At 41.8% G+C, this 18,596-nt stretch overlaps 1 protein-coding gene across 1 annotated transcript in view; it reads left to right on the top strand.

Annotated features, from left to right (window-relative positions):
• Positions 1 to 6,728: 6,728 nt before the first annotated feature.
• TRMT2B (tRNA methyltransferase 2 homolog B) overlaps positions 6,729 to 18,596 on the top strand; it is a gene marked incomplete at its 5' end in the record, with an annotated part of 37,791 nt that continues 25,923 nt past the window's right edge. Inside the window, 5 exon segments of the mRNA XM_042242369.2 lie at positions 6,729 to 6,964; positions 7,638 to 7,692; positions 9,024 to 9,158; positions 10,488 to 10,587; positions 13,878 to 13,948. Of these exon segments, the coding sequence (XP_042098303.2) occupies positions 6,729 to 6,964; positions 7,638 to 7,692; positions 9,024 to 9,158; positions 10,488 to 10,587; positions 13,878 to 13,948 (597 nt within the window).

The raw sequence follows: 18,596 nt of genomic DNA, 5'->3' as shown, positions 1-18,596 counted from the left end.
GAGCTGTCTTGTTGGCACCTTGCAATAGTAGAGTGCTACTTCAGACTATATCTGATCATTTGGAGCAGGAAATCTAGAAAGACAAGGGGTACAAGGCAAATGGAGCACAGTCATTGTGGCAGTCAGGAGGGAAAGGGGCCACACTTTCCCCAAAAGTCTGGATGTTATGGGGTAGAGATAGCTGTCTTCAAGTACCTCAGCTCCCCTGCCAAACCCACTAAGGCATGCAGCTTCCTTCCTTCCTTGCCAGCTGGAGGGAGAGTGGCCCTTTCCTGGATGAGCACCGCTCCCTCTCTCTGTAGTGGGGCCTCCTCAGTGCTCCCCTCCAAACCATTCTTTATTCTTTGTCTCCTGCGCCTTCACTCACTTCCTCTCTCTGGCTTTTGCTTTTCCTTATATCAAGTACACACATGTGTCTCACCTTGGAAAAAGGTCTCTCACAGGTCGCACATTTAATAATATTAACAGGTGGTCCGGAGTGAGCCTTAAGTTCATCACACTCCAGCAAGCACTGAGGTTAGGAAAGTTTGTGTGTGTGTGTGTGTGTGTGTGTGTGTGTGTGTGTGTTTTAATTAATTAGGCTGTGTCAGGTCTTAGTTGTGGCATGTGGGATCTTTCATTGCAGTGCACTGATTCTCTAGTTGTGGCACACGGGCTCAAATAGTTGTGGTGTGCAGGCTCCAGAGTGCATGGGTTTTAGTAGTTGGAGCACGCAGGCTCTGTAGTTGTTCCGTGCTGGCTTAGTTACTCCGAGGCATGTGGAATCTTAGTTCCCCGACCAGGGATTGAACCCATGTCCCCTACAGTGGAAGGCTGATTCTTAAGCCCTAAACCACCAGGGAAGTCCCTGTGTGCTGTTTTTCAAGTTTCCACATAATTGTTTTTGAGCTTTCCAGGTGGCTCAGTCAGTAAAGAATCTGCCTGCAATACAGGAGACCCACATTTGATCCCTGCATCGGGAAGCTCCCTGGAGAAGGGAATGACTACCCAGTCCAGTATTCTTGCTTGGGAAATCCCTTGGACAGAGGAGCCTGGCGGGCTACAGTATATGGTGTCGCAAAGAGTTGGACCCGACTTAGTGACTAAACAACAACAATAATAGTTTTTACCCTCACAGCACTCACATGCATTGTTACATCTTGCCAGGTTCACAGGTTGTACACATTGAGGCACAAAGAAGTCAAGTGACACACTTTGAATCAGAGCCTGAGGCAGGACGGTGATACATGTTGAATACCTGCTGTGTTAAGCCCCATCCTGAGTGCTTTCCATATATGAGGGCACTTAATTCTTACCACCCAGGACTGATCTCCTTTAGAATGGACTGGTTGGATCTCCTTGCAGTCCAAGGGACTCTCAAGAGTCTTCTCCATCACCACAGTTCAAAAGCATCAATTCTTCAGATGATATGGCTGGATGGCATCACCGACTCAATGGACATGAGTTTTGGTGAACTCCAGGAGTTGGTGATGGACAGGGAGGCCTGGCGTGCTGCGATTCATGGGGTTGCAGAGTCGGACATGACTGAGTGACTGAACTGAACTGAACTGAACTGAATTCTTACCACAACCTTGAAAGGTAGGTGTTACCAGTTCTTGTTTTATAGATGGGGACACTGAGATTCATAGCATTTAAGTAACCTGCCCAAAGTCATAGAGCTAGTGAGAAGCAGAGCTGGGGTTTGAACATGACCCCAAAGCCGATGTTCTTAATTACATGCCCTTTTCTGGGAATTGGTTGAAGTATGTTTATTTCCAAGGCAAACCATTCAATATCACAGTAATCCAAGTCTGTGTCCTGACCAGTAATGCTGAAGAAGCTGAAGTTGACTGGTTCTATGAAGACCTACAAGACCTTCTAGAATGAACACCCCAAAAAGATGTCCTTTTCATTATAGGGGACTGGAATGCAAAAATAGAAAGTCAAGAAATACCTGGAGTAGCAGGCAAATTTGGGCTTAGAGTATAGAATGAAGCAGGGCAAAGGCTAATAGAATTTTGCCAAGCGAATGCACTGGTCATAGCAAACACCCTCTTCCAACAACACAAGAGAAGACTCTACACATGGCCATCACCAGATGGTCAATACTGAAATCAGATTGATTATATTCTTTGCAGCCAAAGATGGAGAAGCTCTATACAGTCAGCAAAAACAAGACCAGGAGCTGACTGTGGCTCAGATTGTGAACTCCTTATTGCCAAATTCAGACTTAAACTTCTTTCTTAAATTAAAGAAAGTAGGGAAAACCACTAGACCATTCAACCATTTGACCTAAATCAAATCAGGTCATTATACAGTGGAAGTGATTATACAGTGGAAGTGAGAAATAGATTCAAGGGATTAGATCTGATAGAGTGCCTGAAGAACTATGGACGGAGGTTCATGACATTGTACAGGAGGCAGGGATCAAGACCATTGCCAAGAAAAAGAAATGCAAAAAGGCAAACTGGTTGTCTGAGGAGGCCTTACAAATAGCTGTGCAAAGAAGAGAAGTGAAAGGCAGTGGAAAAAAGGAAAGAGATACCCATTTGAATGCAGAGTTCCAAAGGATAGCAAGGAGAGATAAGGAAGCCTTCCTCAGTGATCAATGCAAAGAAATAGAGGAAAACAACAGAATGGGAAAGGCTAGTGATCTCTTGAGACAGCAAAAGAGACACAGATATATAGAACAGTCTTTTGGACTCTGTGGGAGAGGGAGAGGGTGGGATGATTTGGGAGAATGGCATTGAAACATGTATAATATCATATATGAAACAAATTGCCAGTCCAGGTTCAATGCATGATACTGGATGCTTGGGGCTGGTGCACTGGGACGACCCAGAGGGATGGTACGGGGAGGGAGGAGGGAGGGGGGTTTAGGATGGGGAACACGTGTATACCTGTGGCGGATTCATGTTGATGTATGGCAAAACCAATACAATATTGTAAAGTAATTAACTTCCAATTAAAATAAATAAATTTATATTTAAAAAATTTAAAAAAAAGAAAAAAGAAGAAGAAAACTAGAGATACCAAGGGAACATTTCATGCAAAGATGAGCTCAATAAAGGACAGAAATGGTATGGACCTAACAGAAGCAGAAGATATTAAGAAGAGGTGGCAAGAATAAACAAAAGAACTGCACAAAAAAGGTCTTAATGACCCAGATAATCATGATGGTGTGATCACTCACCTAGAGCCAAACATCCCCGAATGAGAAGTCAAGTGGGCCTTAGGAAGCGTCATGACGAACAAAGCTAGTGGAGGTGGTGGAATTCCAGTTGAGCTATTTCAAATCCTAAAAGATGATGCTGTGAAAGTGCTGCACTTGATATGCCAGCAAATTTGGAAAATTCAGCAGTGGCCTCAGGACTGGAAAAGGTCAGGTTTCATTCCAGTCCCAAAGAAAGCCAGTGCCGAAGAATGCTCAAACTACTGCACAGTTGCACTCATCTCACACGCTAGTAAAGTCATGCTCAAAATTCTCCAAGCCAGGCTTCAGCAGTATGTGAATCATGAACCTCCAGATGTTCAAGGTGGTCTTAGAAACGGCAGAGGAACCAGAGATCAAATTGCCAACATCCACTGGATCATCGAAAAAGCAAGAGAGTTCCAGGAAAACATCTACTTCTGCTTTATTGATTAAAGCCTTTGACTGCGTAGATCACAACAAACTGTGGAAAATTCTTCAAGTGATGGGAATATCAGAGCACCTTACCTGCCTCTTGATAAATCTGTATACAGGTCAAGAAGCAACAGTTAGAACTGGACATGGAACAACAGACTGGTTCCAAGTAGGCAAAGGAGTATGTCAAGGCTATATATTGTCACCCTGCTTATTTAACTTCTGTGCAGAGTACATCATGAGAAACGCTGGGCTGGATGAAGCACAAGCTGGAATGAAGATTGCTGAGAGAAATGTCAACAACCTCAGATATGCAAATGATACCACCCTTATGGCAGAAAGTGAAGAGGAGCTAAAGAGCCTCTTGATGAAAGTGAAAGAGGAGAGTGAAAAAGCTGGCTTAAAGCTCAACATTCAGAAAACTAAGATCATGGCATCTGGTCCCGTCACTTCACGGCAAATAACATGGAGAAAGAATGGAAACAGTGACAGACTTTATTTTTTTGGGCTCCAAAATTACTCCAGATGGTGACTGCAGCCATGAAATCAAAAGAGGCTTGCTCCTTGGAAGAAAAGTTACAGGCAAACTGGACAGCATATTAAAATGCAGAGACATTACTTTGCTAACAAAGGTCTGTCCCAAAGCTATGGTTTTCCCAGTAGTCATATGTGGATGTGAGAGTTGGACTGTGAAGAAAGCTGAGTGGTGAAGAATTGATGCTTTTGAACTGTGGTGTTGGAGAAGACTCTTGAGAGTCCCTTGAACTGCAAGGAGATCCAACCAGTCCATCCTAAAGGAGATTAGTCCTGAATGTTCATTGGAAGGACTGATGTTGAGACTGAAAACTGCAATACTTTGGCCACCTGATGTGAAGAACTGACTCATTCAAAAAGACCCTGATGCTGGGAAAGATTGAGGGCAGGAGGAGAAGGGGACGACAGAGGATGAAATGGCTGGATGGCATCACCGACTCAATGGGCATGAGTTTGAGTAAACTCAGGGAGTTGGTGATGGACAGGGAGGCCTGGCGTGCTGCAGTCCATGGGGTCGCAAAGAGTCAGACACAACTGAGGGACTGAACTGAACTGATATTAACACTTGAACTCTGGGCCAGCTTACATTTATCCTGTTAGAAATTTAACTCCCCCACCCCCAACCCCGCACAGAATGCTTCCATGTTATGACAGTTACCTTCTTTAGTCCTTTGTAAACACACAAAATGTTCTATGACTAAATATTATAGCACCCATGTCAGCATCCTTTAAATTACCTAGTGATCAAGCATACTAACTTTGTGGTAATAGAGAGAGCTGAGGAAGAATCTTTGTTAATAAACCAATTCCATAATTAAACTTTAAATATATTTCATTCTGAATTAAAGTATGACTTAACATGAAATCCAAGGTAGAGGGCAAGGGCAAAAAAGTTATTTCATGACAGATCAGTGAGGTGTCTCAGTCCATTCACGTGTCCTGGGTGTTTAAAAAAGTTACACATCAATGATCATGCACCATTAGGTAAATAGGCAACAACACAGAGTCTTGTGTTGGGAAAAAGGGATTACTTCCTCTTTCCAAAGTGAGGTCGTTCACCTGTTCACCTCTTCCAGTTTTTGATTCACAGTTACTCCCACTATTCTTCCCCCCTCTGCTCCCTTCCTTTAATATTGGCACCCTACTCAGTCCAATACTGTGTTTAAATATTATGACAGTTGTAATTAACATGTACTGAGTTTTTCCCAGGCACTGGACACTGTGTTCTGAGCTTTACAAACATCATGTCTATTTAATGTTCTGCTAAGTGCTTTTTATTAATTATCCTTTATTAACTCTTGGAGCTACTCTATAAGGTAGATGCTATTATTATTTGCATTTTGCAGATGAAAAAGATGTGGATCAGAAAAAAGATGATTAACCTGCCAAAGGCCACCTAGCTAGTAGGTGGTGGAGCCAGGGAATTGCCCAGGTCTTCCTGACTCTAGGGTCTGTACTCCTAAGGTCTCAAACTTTCTTTTGTCCCTACTGCCTACCATTTCCTATTGCCTTATTTCCTGTTTTTCTTTGGACTCAGATTTACTGAGTGGGTCTGTGCTCCGGCCAGAAGTCATCTCCCTTGGCCACCAAGCTCTGTAATCCCCTGATTCAACTGGGTCACCAGCATCTCATCTTTCTTTCCAAATATTGCCTTTCTCCCAGGTTTTGTCATTTTGCTCTTCTCTTTGCTAAAAGCTCTTTTTTAATCTTGTAGACACTTGACCAAGTCTCTCACCCTGACTTCTCTCCTGAATTGTACTTCTTCTCTACTTACTTGTTAGATGTTTCTACTTGGATGATTCCCTACCATTTCAAACACGTGCCTCAAACATGATTTTGCTTTTTATTGACCTCCGAGTTTCATCTTAATTTTTCTATGTAAAGACTCCATCAGCTCACAGTCACCTTCACAATAAAGTCCACATTTTACTCAGGCATTAAAGTTCTTCTAGATAACCCTTTGGTGGAACTTTTCAACCTGATTTCCTCTGTTCCCTAAAATGAACTACCATTTTAGCCAGACTGATTGAGCCACTGTCCTCCAAATATCTGGTTCACCTCCCTGCCATCTTTTAAGACCCAGTGCATGGTCTGCTTACTGTGAGAAACCTTTCCTGAGCACTCATCAGGAACCAGGCATAAGGTGTTATTTCATCTTTTCCTGTGTCCATGCTTGATCTCCTAAATTACTCAATAGATTATGACCTTTGTAACCCCTCTGGTATCTAGTGTGGCACAGTGCCTGGCACATAGTCACTACTTACTAAATATTAGTTGATTGATGGGTTGTTTAGTAGGAGGGTAGAATGAATGGAGAGGGACTGGCCACAAAAATGTATCCAGAGAGTTGAATCCTTTTCTGGAGGACAGATACTATCTTTTCCTCATCTTTTTATATTGGGAGCTATAGCTAGTGCCTGGAGCACAGTAATTGAGTTCAGCCAAGCAGTGACTCTGTGCCAGGCAGTGTGCTAGGTGCTGGGTAAACTTTCTAAATGAATGAAGGACTTTTGAAGTTGTGCCTCTGTTTCCCAACTTCTATTTGTCCACCTTTCCTGCTGGTGAATTTCAGTGTTTCTGTGGTTGTCAGGTATTAAGAGTCCCAGTGCACAGCCCAAGATGCTTCCTCTCCAGAATGGGTCTCTTCTCTAAACCGGGGCTGTTCCCCTGGTATGCCAGAAAACCTCCAGGTTGGTCACAGCTCTTTCTGGGCTCAGCATGTAAGGAAAACTTCACCCAGGTGATAGCCAAGAAGCGTCAAAGAGGACAGAAAAGTCAGAAGAAACCAAGATATCTTGGACCACTAGATGATTCCTGGCAGGAAAGGTAAGGCCTTTCCCCTTAACAAGTCTGAATCTTTGGGCCTGTAGGCTTGATGTGCAATGTGGCGTTGCAAGGACTCAGAGGGCACCTCAGGTAGGATACCCAGGACAAACTGAAAACATCTAAGGAATGCTGATGGAAATGCTTTGGGATTACAGAAAATATTCTTGCCTTTACATGTGTTTTTGGCAGAAAGGGGATATTAAACTGCAATCCTGTGTCTATAAAGGTCCAGGATAGGTCTGCTGAAAACAAGGGACTTGGAGATGAGATGGATTAGAAATGAATAGTCTCACTGCAGTCATGCAAATACAAATATACCTCATTTTATGCAACAACTGTGTTTTCTAAATCAAATTATATTTTAAAAGCGTTAGGGAGGTGAGCTATTTAAAGGAACCCAACAGTGAAGCCTTTTTGTAATATGATTAATTACCTCCTGATAAATCTGGATTTTTCTTATATTAGGTTTGCCCATCTGTTCAGCTTTGTTAAGCAGATAGCACCAAAACGGGCTCTTCTCCCAGACTCTTATCTCCCCAGGGGCCTGAGAGTTAGGTCTTCTGAATGACAAGTAAAATGCCGGAGCAAATGGCCGCAGGAAGTACTTTTGTGGAGTAAGAGGCTCGGTACATATTTAGATAATGAATTAGGTACCTGGTTTATTTTATTCAAGGCTGGCTGATGTTGTGACGCCACTCTGGAGGCTGAGCTACGAAGAGCAGCTCAAGGTAGGGACCCAGCTCAAGTCTTTACTACTCCATCCCATCAGGTACTAGACTTGTAGGAAGCTTGGCTGGACAGCTCTACCCAGATGCCCCAACAGGTCCTTAAAAAAGCAATATGCTAATGAATCTGAAACTTTCACTTTAGGCCAGTTATGTCTGCCAAACACTAGAGCCTTATATCCAAATGCCTGTATCCTTTCTTCCTTGATTGTTTTTTTTTTTTGTGTGTGTGTGTGTGGTACTTACAGCTCTGTGTATGTGTGTAGCAACTGTTCTTGCTTCATATATAGCTGCACTTTCCAACACGGGAGCCACTAGCTACATGTGGCTATTTAAATTTAAATACAGTCAATCCTGCTCTAATGCTTGTTTTGAAAATGAAAATTTGTTCCAACAGATTGAGGTCTTAGGGAACAATTTGAACATAATGCAGATTTCATGTTTGCTTAGGAATGACTTCATCCATAAGAAACGCAAGATAAAAGGGTATCCATACCTAGCTGAACTGAGCTGGGTATGAATTCATAAAATGAACACATGTACACATATCATACATCTCCCGGCTTCCTCAGTTCACTGAGTGTATTATGAGCCACACCCATTCACATCTGCTGTGAGAACTTTCTGTTCCACCCACATAACCGTCTTTTCACCATCTCATGGTAACTCACAAGTGGACAGCCACTTCTGCAAGCAAGTTTCAGGTCTTTGTGGTAACGTGCCATCCCATTTATACATTGCTTAACCATTAAACATGCAGAAAACTGTGTTGTTTTTATTAGTTTCCTACATTTTCTGTGAGTGTAACTGATAAAGGTTTGAAATGTGAGTGTGCAACCCCATTTTCCCATGAGCCCTGTGATTTGTTTGGAGTATTGTGCATAGTATGGAGTAAGAATGCTTGCCATACATGAGAGCAGAGCCAACTGTTATTAAAATGAATTAAGATGGAAAATTCAGTTCCTCAGTTCCATGAGTCACTTTTCAAGGGCTCAGTAGCCACCTGTAGCTAGTGTAGGCTGCCATATTTTAGTGAACATAACACCAATAGAGAACATTTCCATTATCACAGCAGGTCTACTGGACAGCACTAACATATAGCTGGAGTGTTCAGTCTGAAAGGTCAGATAGAACAATGAGTTTACACAAGAGCTCACTTAACCTTTTCCCAATACCATGTTAGATCCGTGGCTGTCCCATCATTCTGAGTTCCTTATCTGCTGAGACCATGACCCAAGGATTCATGGGACCACTTTCTCTCATCCTGTTTGTTTTCTGTTCTTTGAGTTGATACTGCTGAAGTTGTTTGTGTCATTGCTTATGTTCTTTTGCAGGTGAAATTTGAAGCTCAGAAGAAAATTTTACAGAGACTAGAATTTTACCTCCAAGGGCTAAACGGCGTCAATATGACAACAACTGGACCCAGATCCCAGGGGCTCTGTTGTTTTCTCCAGCCTGTTATACCTTCTGTAAGTCCATACTGTCCTATCCTTTATCTACTAAGTCTCCTTAATAGCTAATAATATCAGCCAATACTTAACTGGACACTTGCTGGGGACCAGGCTCTATGCTAAGTGAGTAACATGCATCATTGTCTTGTTTTACTGTTTCCAGTCACACTGAGGGGTAGACACTATCATTTTACAGGTGAATACTTGAGGCTCAGTGATTTAATTATTTTTGTCTATTTTAAACTTAATTTTTGGCTGCACTGGGTTTTTGTTGCTGCACACAGGCTTTCTCTGGTTGCAACAAGCAGGGGAATTCTTTAGTTGTGTTCTGTGGGTTTCTCATTGTGGTGGCTTCTCTTGTTGGCAGAGCATGGGCACTAGGGCATGCAGGCTTCAGGAGTTGTGGTGCATGGGCTTAGTTGCTCCATGCCGTGTGGAATCTTCCTGCAGGGATCAAACTCATGTTCCCTGCATTGGCAGACAGATTCTTAACCACTGCACCACCAGGGAAACCCAAGAGATTAAATGATTTACTGAAGGACACACATCCAAAAAGTGCCAGATCTACTTAAGTCGATCTGATGCAAAGCCACTTTTTCAACCAGTACACACTGCTTCCTCCTTAGAAGGATCTCAGACTTTGGAAAACTTCTAATGAAGCTGTAGAGAGGCAGAATTTAATTTGTGGTTGACAAACTAGGGCCCAAAAGCCACATCTGCCCTGCTGCTTGACTTTGTAAATAAAGTTTTATTGGAACACAGCTGAGATCACTTGTTTATGGATTATCTGTGGCTACTTTTGCATTACCATGGCAGAGTTAAATAGTTGTGATAGGGACCATACAGCCTGAAAAGCCTAAAATTACTTACTGTCTGGCCTTTTATTGGGTTTCCCAGATGGCTCAGTGGTAAAGAATCTGCCTTCCAATGCAGGAGATGCCAGAGACATGGGTTTGATCCCTGGATTGGGAAGATCCCCTGGAGAAGGGAATGGCAAACCACTCCAGTATTCTTGCCTGAAATATTCCATGGGCAGAGGAGCCTAGCGGGCTATGGCCAGGGGGTCACAGAGAGTTAGACAAAACTAAGCCCACATGCACACTTCCTTTATTGAAAAAGTTTTTCAGCTCCTGCTTTATGGAAGTATTGGAGCTCTTTTTCTTCTGTAAAGTGTCTATGGGGTGCTTTTATCTTCTCAGCCATGGACTTTCATGTAGTCGTACCTCCCAATCAAGCATCTTTTCTTTTTTTCTTTCTCATCCAGACGACACTCTTTCATTCTTTGTATTTGTCCTGCTTGGTTTTAATTGACCTATTGTCCCTATTCTGTCCTTCTGCCTTCTCCAGCCTGTCATTGATGGCTACTGAAATAAGTCCACCTTCTTTCTGAACCAAGGTCCAGGTGGCAATCCAAAGACTGTGGGGCACTACCTGGGAACTTGGAGAGGTCAGCTGGAGCCCGTGCCTAGTAGAAATAACAAACCAAACACTGAGAGGAAAGGGGAGATTGCAGAGAACAGTGTCTGTGGAGGTGGAGAGGAGTGGAAAATATGGTGGATTTAAAAGAGCAGGTTGAATTTGAAGTCTTTGATGCCCCATGGACTATAGCCCCACCAGGCTCCTCTGTCCGTGGAATTCTCCAGGCAAGAATACTGGAGTGGATTGCCATTCCCTTCTCTAGGGGATCTTCCCAACCCAGGGATTGAATCTGGGTCTCCTGCATTGCAGGCAGATTCTTTACCATCTGAGACACCAGGGAAGCCCAAAGGAGAAGGTTAAATTGGAAGCCTTTGATTCAGAGCACGATCACAAGGTTAATTGGAGATGTGGTGTGTATATATACAGAATGGAATATTACTCAGCCACAAAAATAATGAAATAACGCCATTTGTAGCAACATGGATGGACCTAGAGATTATTGTAAGTGACATAGTTCAGTTCAGACCAGTCCCTGAGTCGAGTCCGACTCTTTGTAATCTCATGAACTGCATCATGCCAGGCCTCCCTGTCCATCACCAACTCCCAGAGTTTACCCAAACCCATGTCCATTGAGTTGGTGATGCCATCCAACCATCTCATCCTCTGTCATCCCCTTCTCCTCCTGCCCTCGATCTTTCCCAGCATCGGGTCTTTTCAAATGAGTCAGCTCTTCACATCAGGTGGCCAAAGTATTGGAGTTTCAGTTTCAACATCAGTCCTTCCAATAAACAATCCAGGACTGATCTCCTTTAGGATGGACTGGTTGGATCTCCTTGCAGTCCAAGGGACTCAAGAGTCTTCTCCAACACCACAGTTCAAAAGCATCAATTCTTCAGTGCTCAGCTTTGTTTATAGTCCAACTCTCACATCCATACATGACTACTGGGAAAACTATAGCCTTGAATAGACGGACCTTTGTTGGGAAAGTAATGTCTCTGCTTTTTAATATGCTATCTAGGTTGGTCATAACTTTTCTTCCAAGGAATAAGCATCTTTTAATTTCATGGCTGCAATTACCATCTGCAGTGATTTTGGAGCCCAGAAAAATAAAGTCAGCCATTGTTTCCATTGTTTCCCCATCTGTTTGCCATGAAGTGATGGGACCAGATGCCATGATCTTAGTTTTCTGAATGTTGAGCTTTAAGCCAGCTTTTTCACTCTCCTCTTTCACTTCCATCAAGAGGCTCTTTAGTTCTTCTTCACTTTCTGCCATAAGGGTGGTGTCATCTGCATATCTGAGGTTATTGATATTTCTCCCAGCAATCTTGATTCCAGCTTGTGCTTCCTCCAGCCCGGCATTTCTCATGATGTACTCTGCATATAAGTTAAATAAGCAGGGTGACAATATACAGCCTTGACGTACACCTTTCCCTATTTGGAACCAGTCTGTTGTTCCATGTCCAGTTCTAACTGTTGCTTCCTGACCTACATATAGGTTTCTCAAGAGGCAGGTCAGGAGGTCTGGTATTCCCATCTCTTTCAGAATTTTCCACGGTTTATTGTGATGCACACAGTCAAAGGCCTTGGCATAGTCAATAAAGCAGAAATAGATGTTTTTCTGGAACTCTCTGGCTTTTTCCATGATCCATCGGATGTTGGCAATTTGATCTCTGGTTCCTCTGCCTTTTCTAAATCCAGCTTGAACATCTGGAAGTTCATGGTTCACGTATTGCTAAAGCCTGGCTTGGAGAATTTTAAGCATTACTTTACTAGCATGTGAGATGAGTGCAATTGTGTGGTAGTTTGAGCATTCTTTGGCATTGCCTTTCTTTGGGATTAGAATGAAAACTGACCTTTTCCAGTCCTGTGGCCACTGCTGAGTTTTCCACATTTGCTGGCATATTGAGTGCAGCACTTTCACAGCATCATCTTTTAGGATTTGAAATAGCTCAACTGGAATTCCATCACCTCCACTAGCTTTGTTTGTAATGATGCTTCCTAAGTGGCATAAGCTAGAGAGATAAAGAAAAATATATTGCTTATATTTGGAATCTAAAAAAAAAAAATACAAATGAACTTATTTGCAAACCGGAAATAGACCCACAAACACAAAACAAATTTGTGATTACCAAAGGGGAAAGTGAGGGGAAAGGATAAATTAGTAGTTTGGGATTAACGTAGACACACTACTATATATAAAACAGATAACTAAGAAGGACCTACTGTGTAGCACAGGTCCTTGTGCTATATATTAGACTCTATTGAATATTCTGTAATAACCTGTAAAGGAAAAGAATCTGAAAAAGAATGTATATATGTATGTGTGTATATGTGTATATATCTGAATCACTGTGCTGTACATGTGAAAATAACACAAAATTGTAAATCAAGTATACTTCAATTTAAAAAGACATTAAAAAACTAAGGTTAGTTGGGGATACTTTTTGGTGAGTAATCATTCTATTATAGTGCTAGCAATCAACCTCCGCCCCCAGCTTTCTTCCTCTAAAAACCATATGCCTGAGATAGTAAGCACTTCATCAGTGTTAATGCTGGTACTGGTGCTCTCTCATTATCATCACTGTCGTCATCATTGTCATCATTATTGTCTTCATTTTATGTTACTTTCTGTACTAACAGTGGTCTGCTGCTTATTAGAGAGATGCCTTTTTTATTTCACATCCCTAAATCCCTGATAATCAGAGCTTTCTGTGATAAATCTACCTTAAAAAGAATTGATAAGGAAGGTGAGTTCTGTGAGGGAAATCACAATGTCATATTTCTGATACTTAGTTCCAGTATCCATTCCCAGATTCCATTCCTGAACTTTCCATTTGCCCATTTTCAATAAATTCACTTGAAAAACCATCTTTTTATATTAGTCACACTGTTTAATATCCATATGCCTTAGACTACAGTTCATTAGGGCAGACACTTGGGTTTCTTTTTTCCCCCTGTGTACTGAATTAAATGAGTATATGACGTCAATGTTCTGTTATTCACTAACAGAAAAACAAAACCCATTACATTTTATTTCCCTCTTAAAATCTGAACAGAAAGCATACATCGTCATATCTTGCATTTGTGGCCGGAGAGAAAATGTAGAGAACTAGGTTTGTTAAGAATAGGTGTTTTAATGGCTAGACCGGGAAGCAGGTTTTTCCTCTGAAAAATGCCCTTGAGCATGAATTAGGTACTTTGCTTCTTCACATCTGCATATGCCTCTTTGGAGGAGAGGATTTGAGTTGCCAGACGTTTTCTTCTAAATTATCTTTTAGGAAGAAAACCATGTAAATCAAATTCTTTTTCTTTCCGTAGACAGGGACATAGTCTGTGTACGGTCTAACCGTCTGAAAAACATCCCCGAGAAACACAGTCAAGTGGCACAGGTAATAAAGAACAAAGAAAGGCTGGTTGAAGATGACCCGAGGCATTGCAGTCTAACTAAGGCAACGCTGACATTTGAATAATAGAGCTGCATCTAGTGCTGCAGGGGAGGAGGGGTTCTGTTCTGAAAGTGTACCTCTTAACGTCCGAGAGAACATTGCTAGTGTTTCATTTCAGAGAGGATGGAGAGGAGAGAGAACTGCATCCATTATTGCAAATGTCAAATGTCCAAAGCATTTAATAGGGGGGGAATTTAGAACAGAGAGGTACTGATGAGGCCAGGATAGCAAGTAGCATGTGTCTGAAATAGTGGGAAGGCTAGTGTTTTCAGCAGAACAAGGTTGAAAACTATAATGAGAGATGTGGGCGTGGGCATAAGACATCTATATCATGACATTTTTACATCCTTCTGTTTCATGTACCCATTATTTACTGAGTACCTACTATGGGTCAGGCACTGTGGTACGTGCTGGGGATTCCGGGGTGACTCAAACATGGTGCCTGCCTTCCTGGGACTTAAAAAGGCCAACGCCTTACTTATGAGGACTAAACAAGACTCCCAACTGACATACTTGTTCCCTATTTATACTTACCAGTATCCATCAGCTTTATGAGACTTGGTGGTTCCTTCTGATAGGATGCATCTTGATCTCAAAGATTTCCTGGCCAGGCCATAGCTCTCATTGCAGGATCATTCTCCAGAAATCTTCCTACATGACCCTTATCAGCATCTTCTCCCATCGTATTCAGTGACTCTTCTAAATTCTTACCTGTCCTTGAATTTCCTATCCCATCACGTTTACCCTTGCTTTTGACAGATGGCTGTGCCTGGTTCTTCGCTGGAAAATTAAGACCATCAGATGAGAACTCTCTTAGCTACTTCCCCTACCATCTACCAATTTTGCTGAAACCATACCTGCCTTTTTCCTCCTATCAGTGAAATGCTGTCAATTCTCCCTGTCCAAGGCTGTTCTTCTTGAAACACCATCTTGGACTCATCTCCTCTCTCCCCAGGATCCTTGCTCCTTCATTACATTCCTTCTTTCTCCTATTTCTTTACCTCTTTTTCCCCACTTCTGTCAGCTCTTTTCTTTCAGTTCATAAGCATGTTCAGTATCTTTCATCTTTAAAAAAAAAATCTGATGGTTCTTGCTTCTGCTCCCAGTAATCCCTAGAAATCAATCTTTCCAAAGTTATCAGTGAGCTCTGTTTTGCCAAATTTAATGGAAACTTTCTGCCTGCAACTTATTCAACTTTTCTCTGCCTTTGGCACCACTTCTTATTCTTATTTTCCTCCTTGGGAACACTGTTTTTGTTTGGTTTCTGTGATACCATTCTCTGATGGTTTTCCTCCTGTTTCACTGGCCAAAATCTCAGTCTTTCTCATGGGATCTTTTTCTCATTTTCTTTCCCATGATAGGTGTTGGTGTCCTCCAGGACTCTGCCCTTGGCCTTCTTTTTGAATATATTCATGGGAAACTGCACAGCCCTATAGCTGATGATTGGAATTAGTCAGTTCAGTTACTCTGTTGTGTCCAACTCTTTGCGACCCCATGGACTGCAGCACACCAGGCTTCCCTGTCCATCACCAACTCCCGGATTTTACTCAAACTCATGTCCATTGAGTTGGTGATGCCATCCAACCATCTCATCCTCTCTCATTTCTTTCTCCTCCTGCCTTCAATCTTTCCCAGCATCGAGGTCTTTTCAAATGAGTCAGTTCTTCCCATCAGGTGGCCAAAGTATTGGAGTTTCAGCTTCAGCATCAGTCCTTCCAATGAACATTCAGGACTGATTTCCTTTAGGATGGACTGGTTGGATCTCCTTGCAGTCCAAGGGACTCTCAAGAGTCTTCTCCAACACCACAGCTCAAAAGCATCAGTTCTTCAGTGCTCAGCTTTCTTTATAGTCCAACTCTCACATCCATACATGACGACTGGAAAAACCATAGCTTTGACTAGACGGATGGATGATTGGAATGACCACCTATAAATTGACAACTCCTAAACTTATATTTTCATTCCAGCTCCCTCTTGAGCATTGTCCTGCAGAGCTGTTCAAGTCAGCATTGGCCCACATCAAGATTTCTCAACCTCTACACTTTTTACATTTTGAATTGAATAATTATTTATTGTTTGGGGCTGTTAGGTGCACTGTAGGATGTTTAGCAGCATCCCTGGCCTCTGCCCTTAGGGGCCATCAATCAGTTGTGACAGCCAAAAATGTCTCTAGGTATCTTTTGTGCAGTACAGTCACCTCTGGTTGAGAGCATTGCCCTAAACTAAATATATCCTCTTCCCTTTCCAAGTGTGCCCTTTTTTTGTCACCTTAGTAAATGGTAGCAACACGTACTAGAAACATACATCATCTTTGCCTTCTCTGTATTTTTTATTGCAGGGCCATGCAGCTTCCAGGATCTTAGTTCCCCAGCTAAGGATTGAACCCATGCTCCCTGCAGCAGAAGTGCAGAGCCCTAACCCCTAGGCCAGTAGGGAATTCCCCTAGATTCCTCTGTCTTAATCCCACCTCTTCCTCCTCAGCTGCATCTAATTTTCTCCAAGTCCTTTCAGTTTTCCTTTCCTTTTTTTTTTTTTTTTGGTGCTGTGGGGCAGCAAGGGGGGGGTTGTTTGGCTTTGTTCTTATTTATTTATTGGGTTCAGTTTTTCTTTCTAAATTAAATAAATCTTGACTCCACCCTTTTCTTTCTATTTCCACCACCACTATCACTGTCATGATCACTACCACTCCAGTCCAAGCTTCCATCTTCTCTCAGACTGCTGCAATAGCTTCTAAATTGGTCTCACTATTATTTTGGGTCTGTTTGTTATGCATGTGTGTGTTCTCAGTCGTTCCAGTTTTGTTTGACTCTGCGACCTATGGACTGTAGCCGGTCAGGCTCTTCTGTCCATGGGATTCTCCAGGCAAGAATACTGGAGTGGGTTGCTATGCCCTCCTCCAGGGGATCTTCCCCATCTGGGAATTGAGGCTGTGTCTCCTGCATTGCAGATTCTTTACCCACTGAGCCACCTGGGAAGCCCCTATATTGTTATGATTCTATAAATATTCACTCCTGAGCTAAGTAGATGTATTAAGATTTCGTTTCCTTTACTGTACTTTTTCTTTCATTTTGTATTATGGAAAGTTACAAACATATTAAAGTATAGAATGGTATAACAAACCACATATACCCATTACCAAGCTTCAATAACTATCAACACGTGGCCCAACTTGTTTTCACTGTACTCTCACCCACTTTCCACTAACCCCTTTGGATTTGTTTGAGGCAAATTCTAGGCATTATATTATATAATATGCAAATACTGCAGGTTGAGTTTTAACAGAAAGGACTTAAATTTTTAAACATAATTTCATACTCTTGTCACACCTGAAAATAAGTATTTATCCCTTAATATCATCAAATACCTAGTAAATGTTCAGATTTGGCACTATATTATCTCATAAAAGGGGCTTCCCTGGTGGCTCAGATGATAAAGAGTCTGCCTGCAGTGCGGGAGACCCGGGTTTGATCCTTGGGTCGGGAAGATCCCCTGGAGAAGGAAATGGCAACGCACTCCAGTATTCTTGCTTAGAAAATCCCATGGATGGAGGGACACGACTGAGTGACTTCACTTTTTTTCTTACCTCAAAAAGCTTGATTGTTATAGTTGGTTGGGTCAAACCAAGATTCAAGCAAGGTATACACATTGCATTTGATTAACATGTCTCTTTAGCTTCTTAATTTATAAGTACCCTTCCCTATTAATTTCTTTGTCCCTGCAGTTTACTTTTTTTTTATTATTTTTTTTAAATTTTAAAATCTTTAATTCTTACATGCGTTCCCACTGGTTTGTTTTCCTGTGGAGATTCTCACTTTCTGGATTTTGCTGATTGAATCTTCTTGATATCATTGAGTGTTCTTCCTCTATCCCCTGTATTTACTATGAGCTGGTAGATGTAGAGTGTTTATCAGAATTACGTTTGATTTTTGTCAAGAATGTTTTTATACACAATGTCTAATGGGCTGCCTTTTGGTGATATTAAGATTGAACCATTGATTCAGGTATCATCAGTCTCATCCACTCATTGAAAAGTTCCCTGTCAGCTTTCCACCTAATGGTTTAGCTGTCTTTGGTGATCATTGCCTAGATCCATTATTTCAGAAAGGGGTTACAGTGTAATGATATTCTAAATCTATCAGTTATTAGTGAAAATCCTTATAGAAATAACTTTTCCCTACCAATCCTTTGATTACTCTAAGGTACTCTTACAAGAAAGGCAGGATAAATCCTTGTTTCTTTGTCCTTCCTCAAAAGATGATCAGTTAAATGTGTTTGTTTGGTACCATTATGAATCATAAATTTTTTTAGCATACTTGATATATTTCAATCTACTACAGCTACTAGAGTTTTCCTGGTACTCAAAATATTCCATTTTTGGCCAATTGAAACCTCTTTACGTTGCTTACGAACCCTAGATGGCCCTGATAGTTCTAGAATGATATTTCTAGCACATCTAGTCCATTTTCTGTTTAGGAGCTGAAATCAGCCGTTTCTTCAAGGAATCCTAGTCTCGTTTAATGGGAAATGGTAGGGTGCTAGGTGGCTGCTTATTAATACTAAGTTGGTCATATTTCAAAGCCTCTTAAGTGGA

Source organism: Ovis aries, chromosome X (assembly GCF_016772045.2).
Source record: "Ovis aries strain OAR_USU_Benz2616 breed Rambouillet chromosome X, ARS-UI_Ramb_v3.0, whole genome shotgun sequence".
NCBI classification, from domain to species: domain Eukaryota; kingdom Metazoa; phylum Chordata; class Mammalia; order Artiodactyla; family Bovidae; genus Ovis; species Ovis aries.
This window is presented reverse-complemented; position numbering and strand designations above follow the sequence as displayed.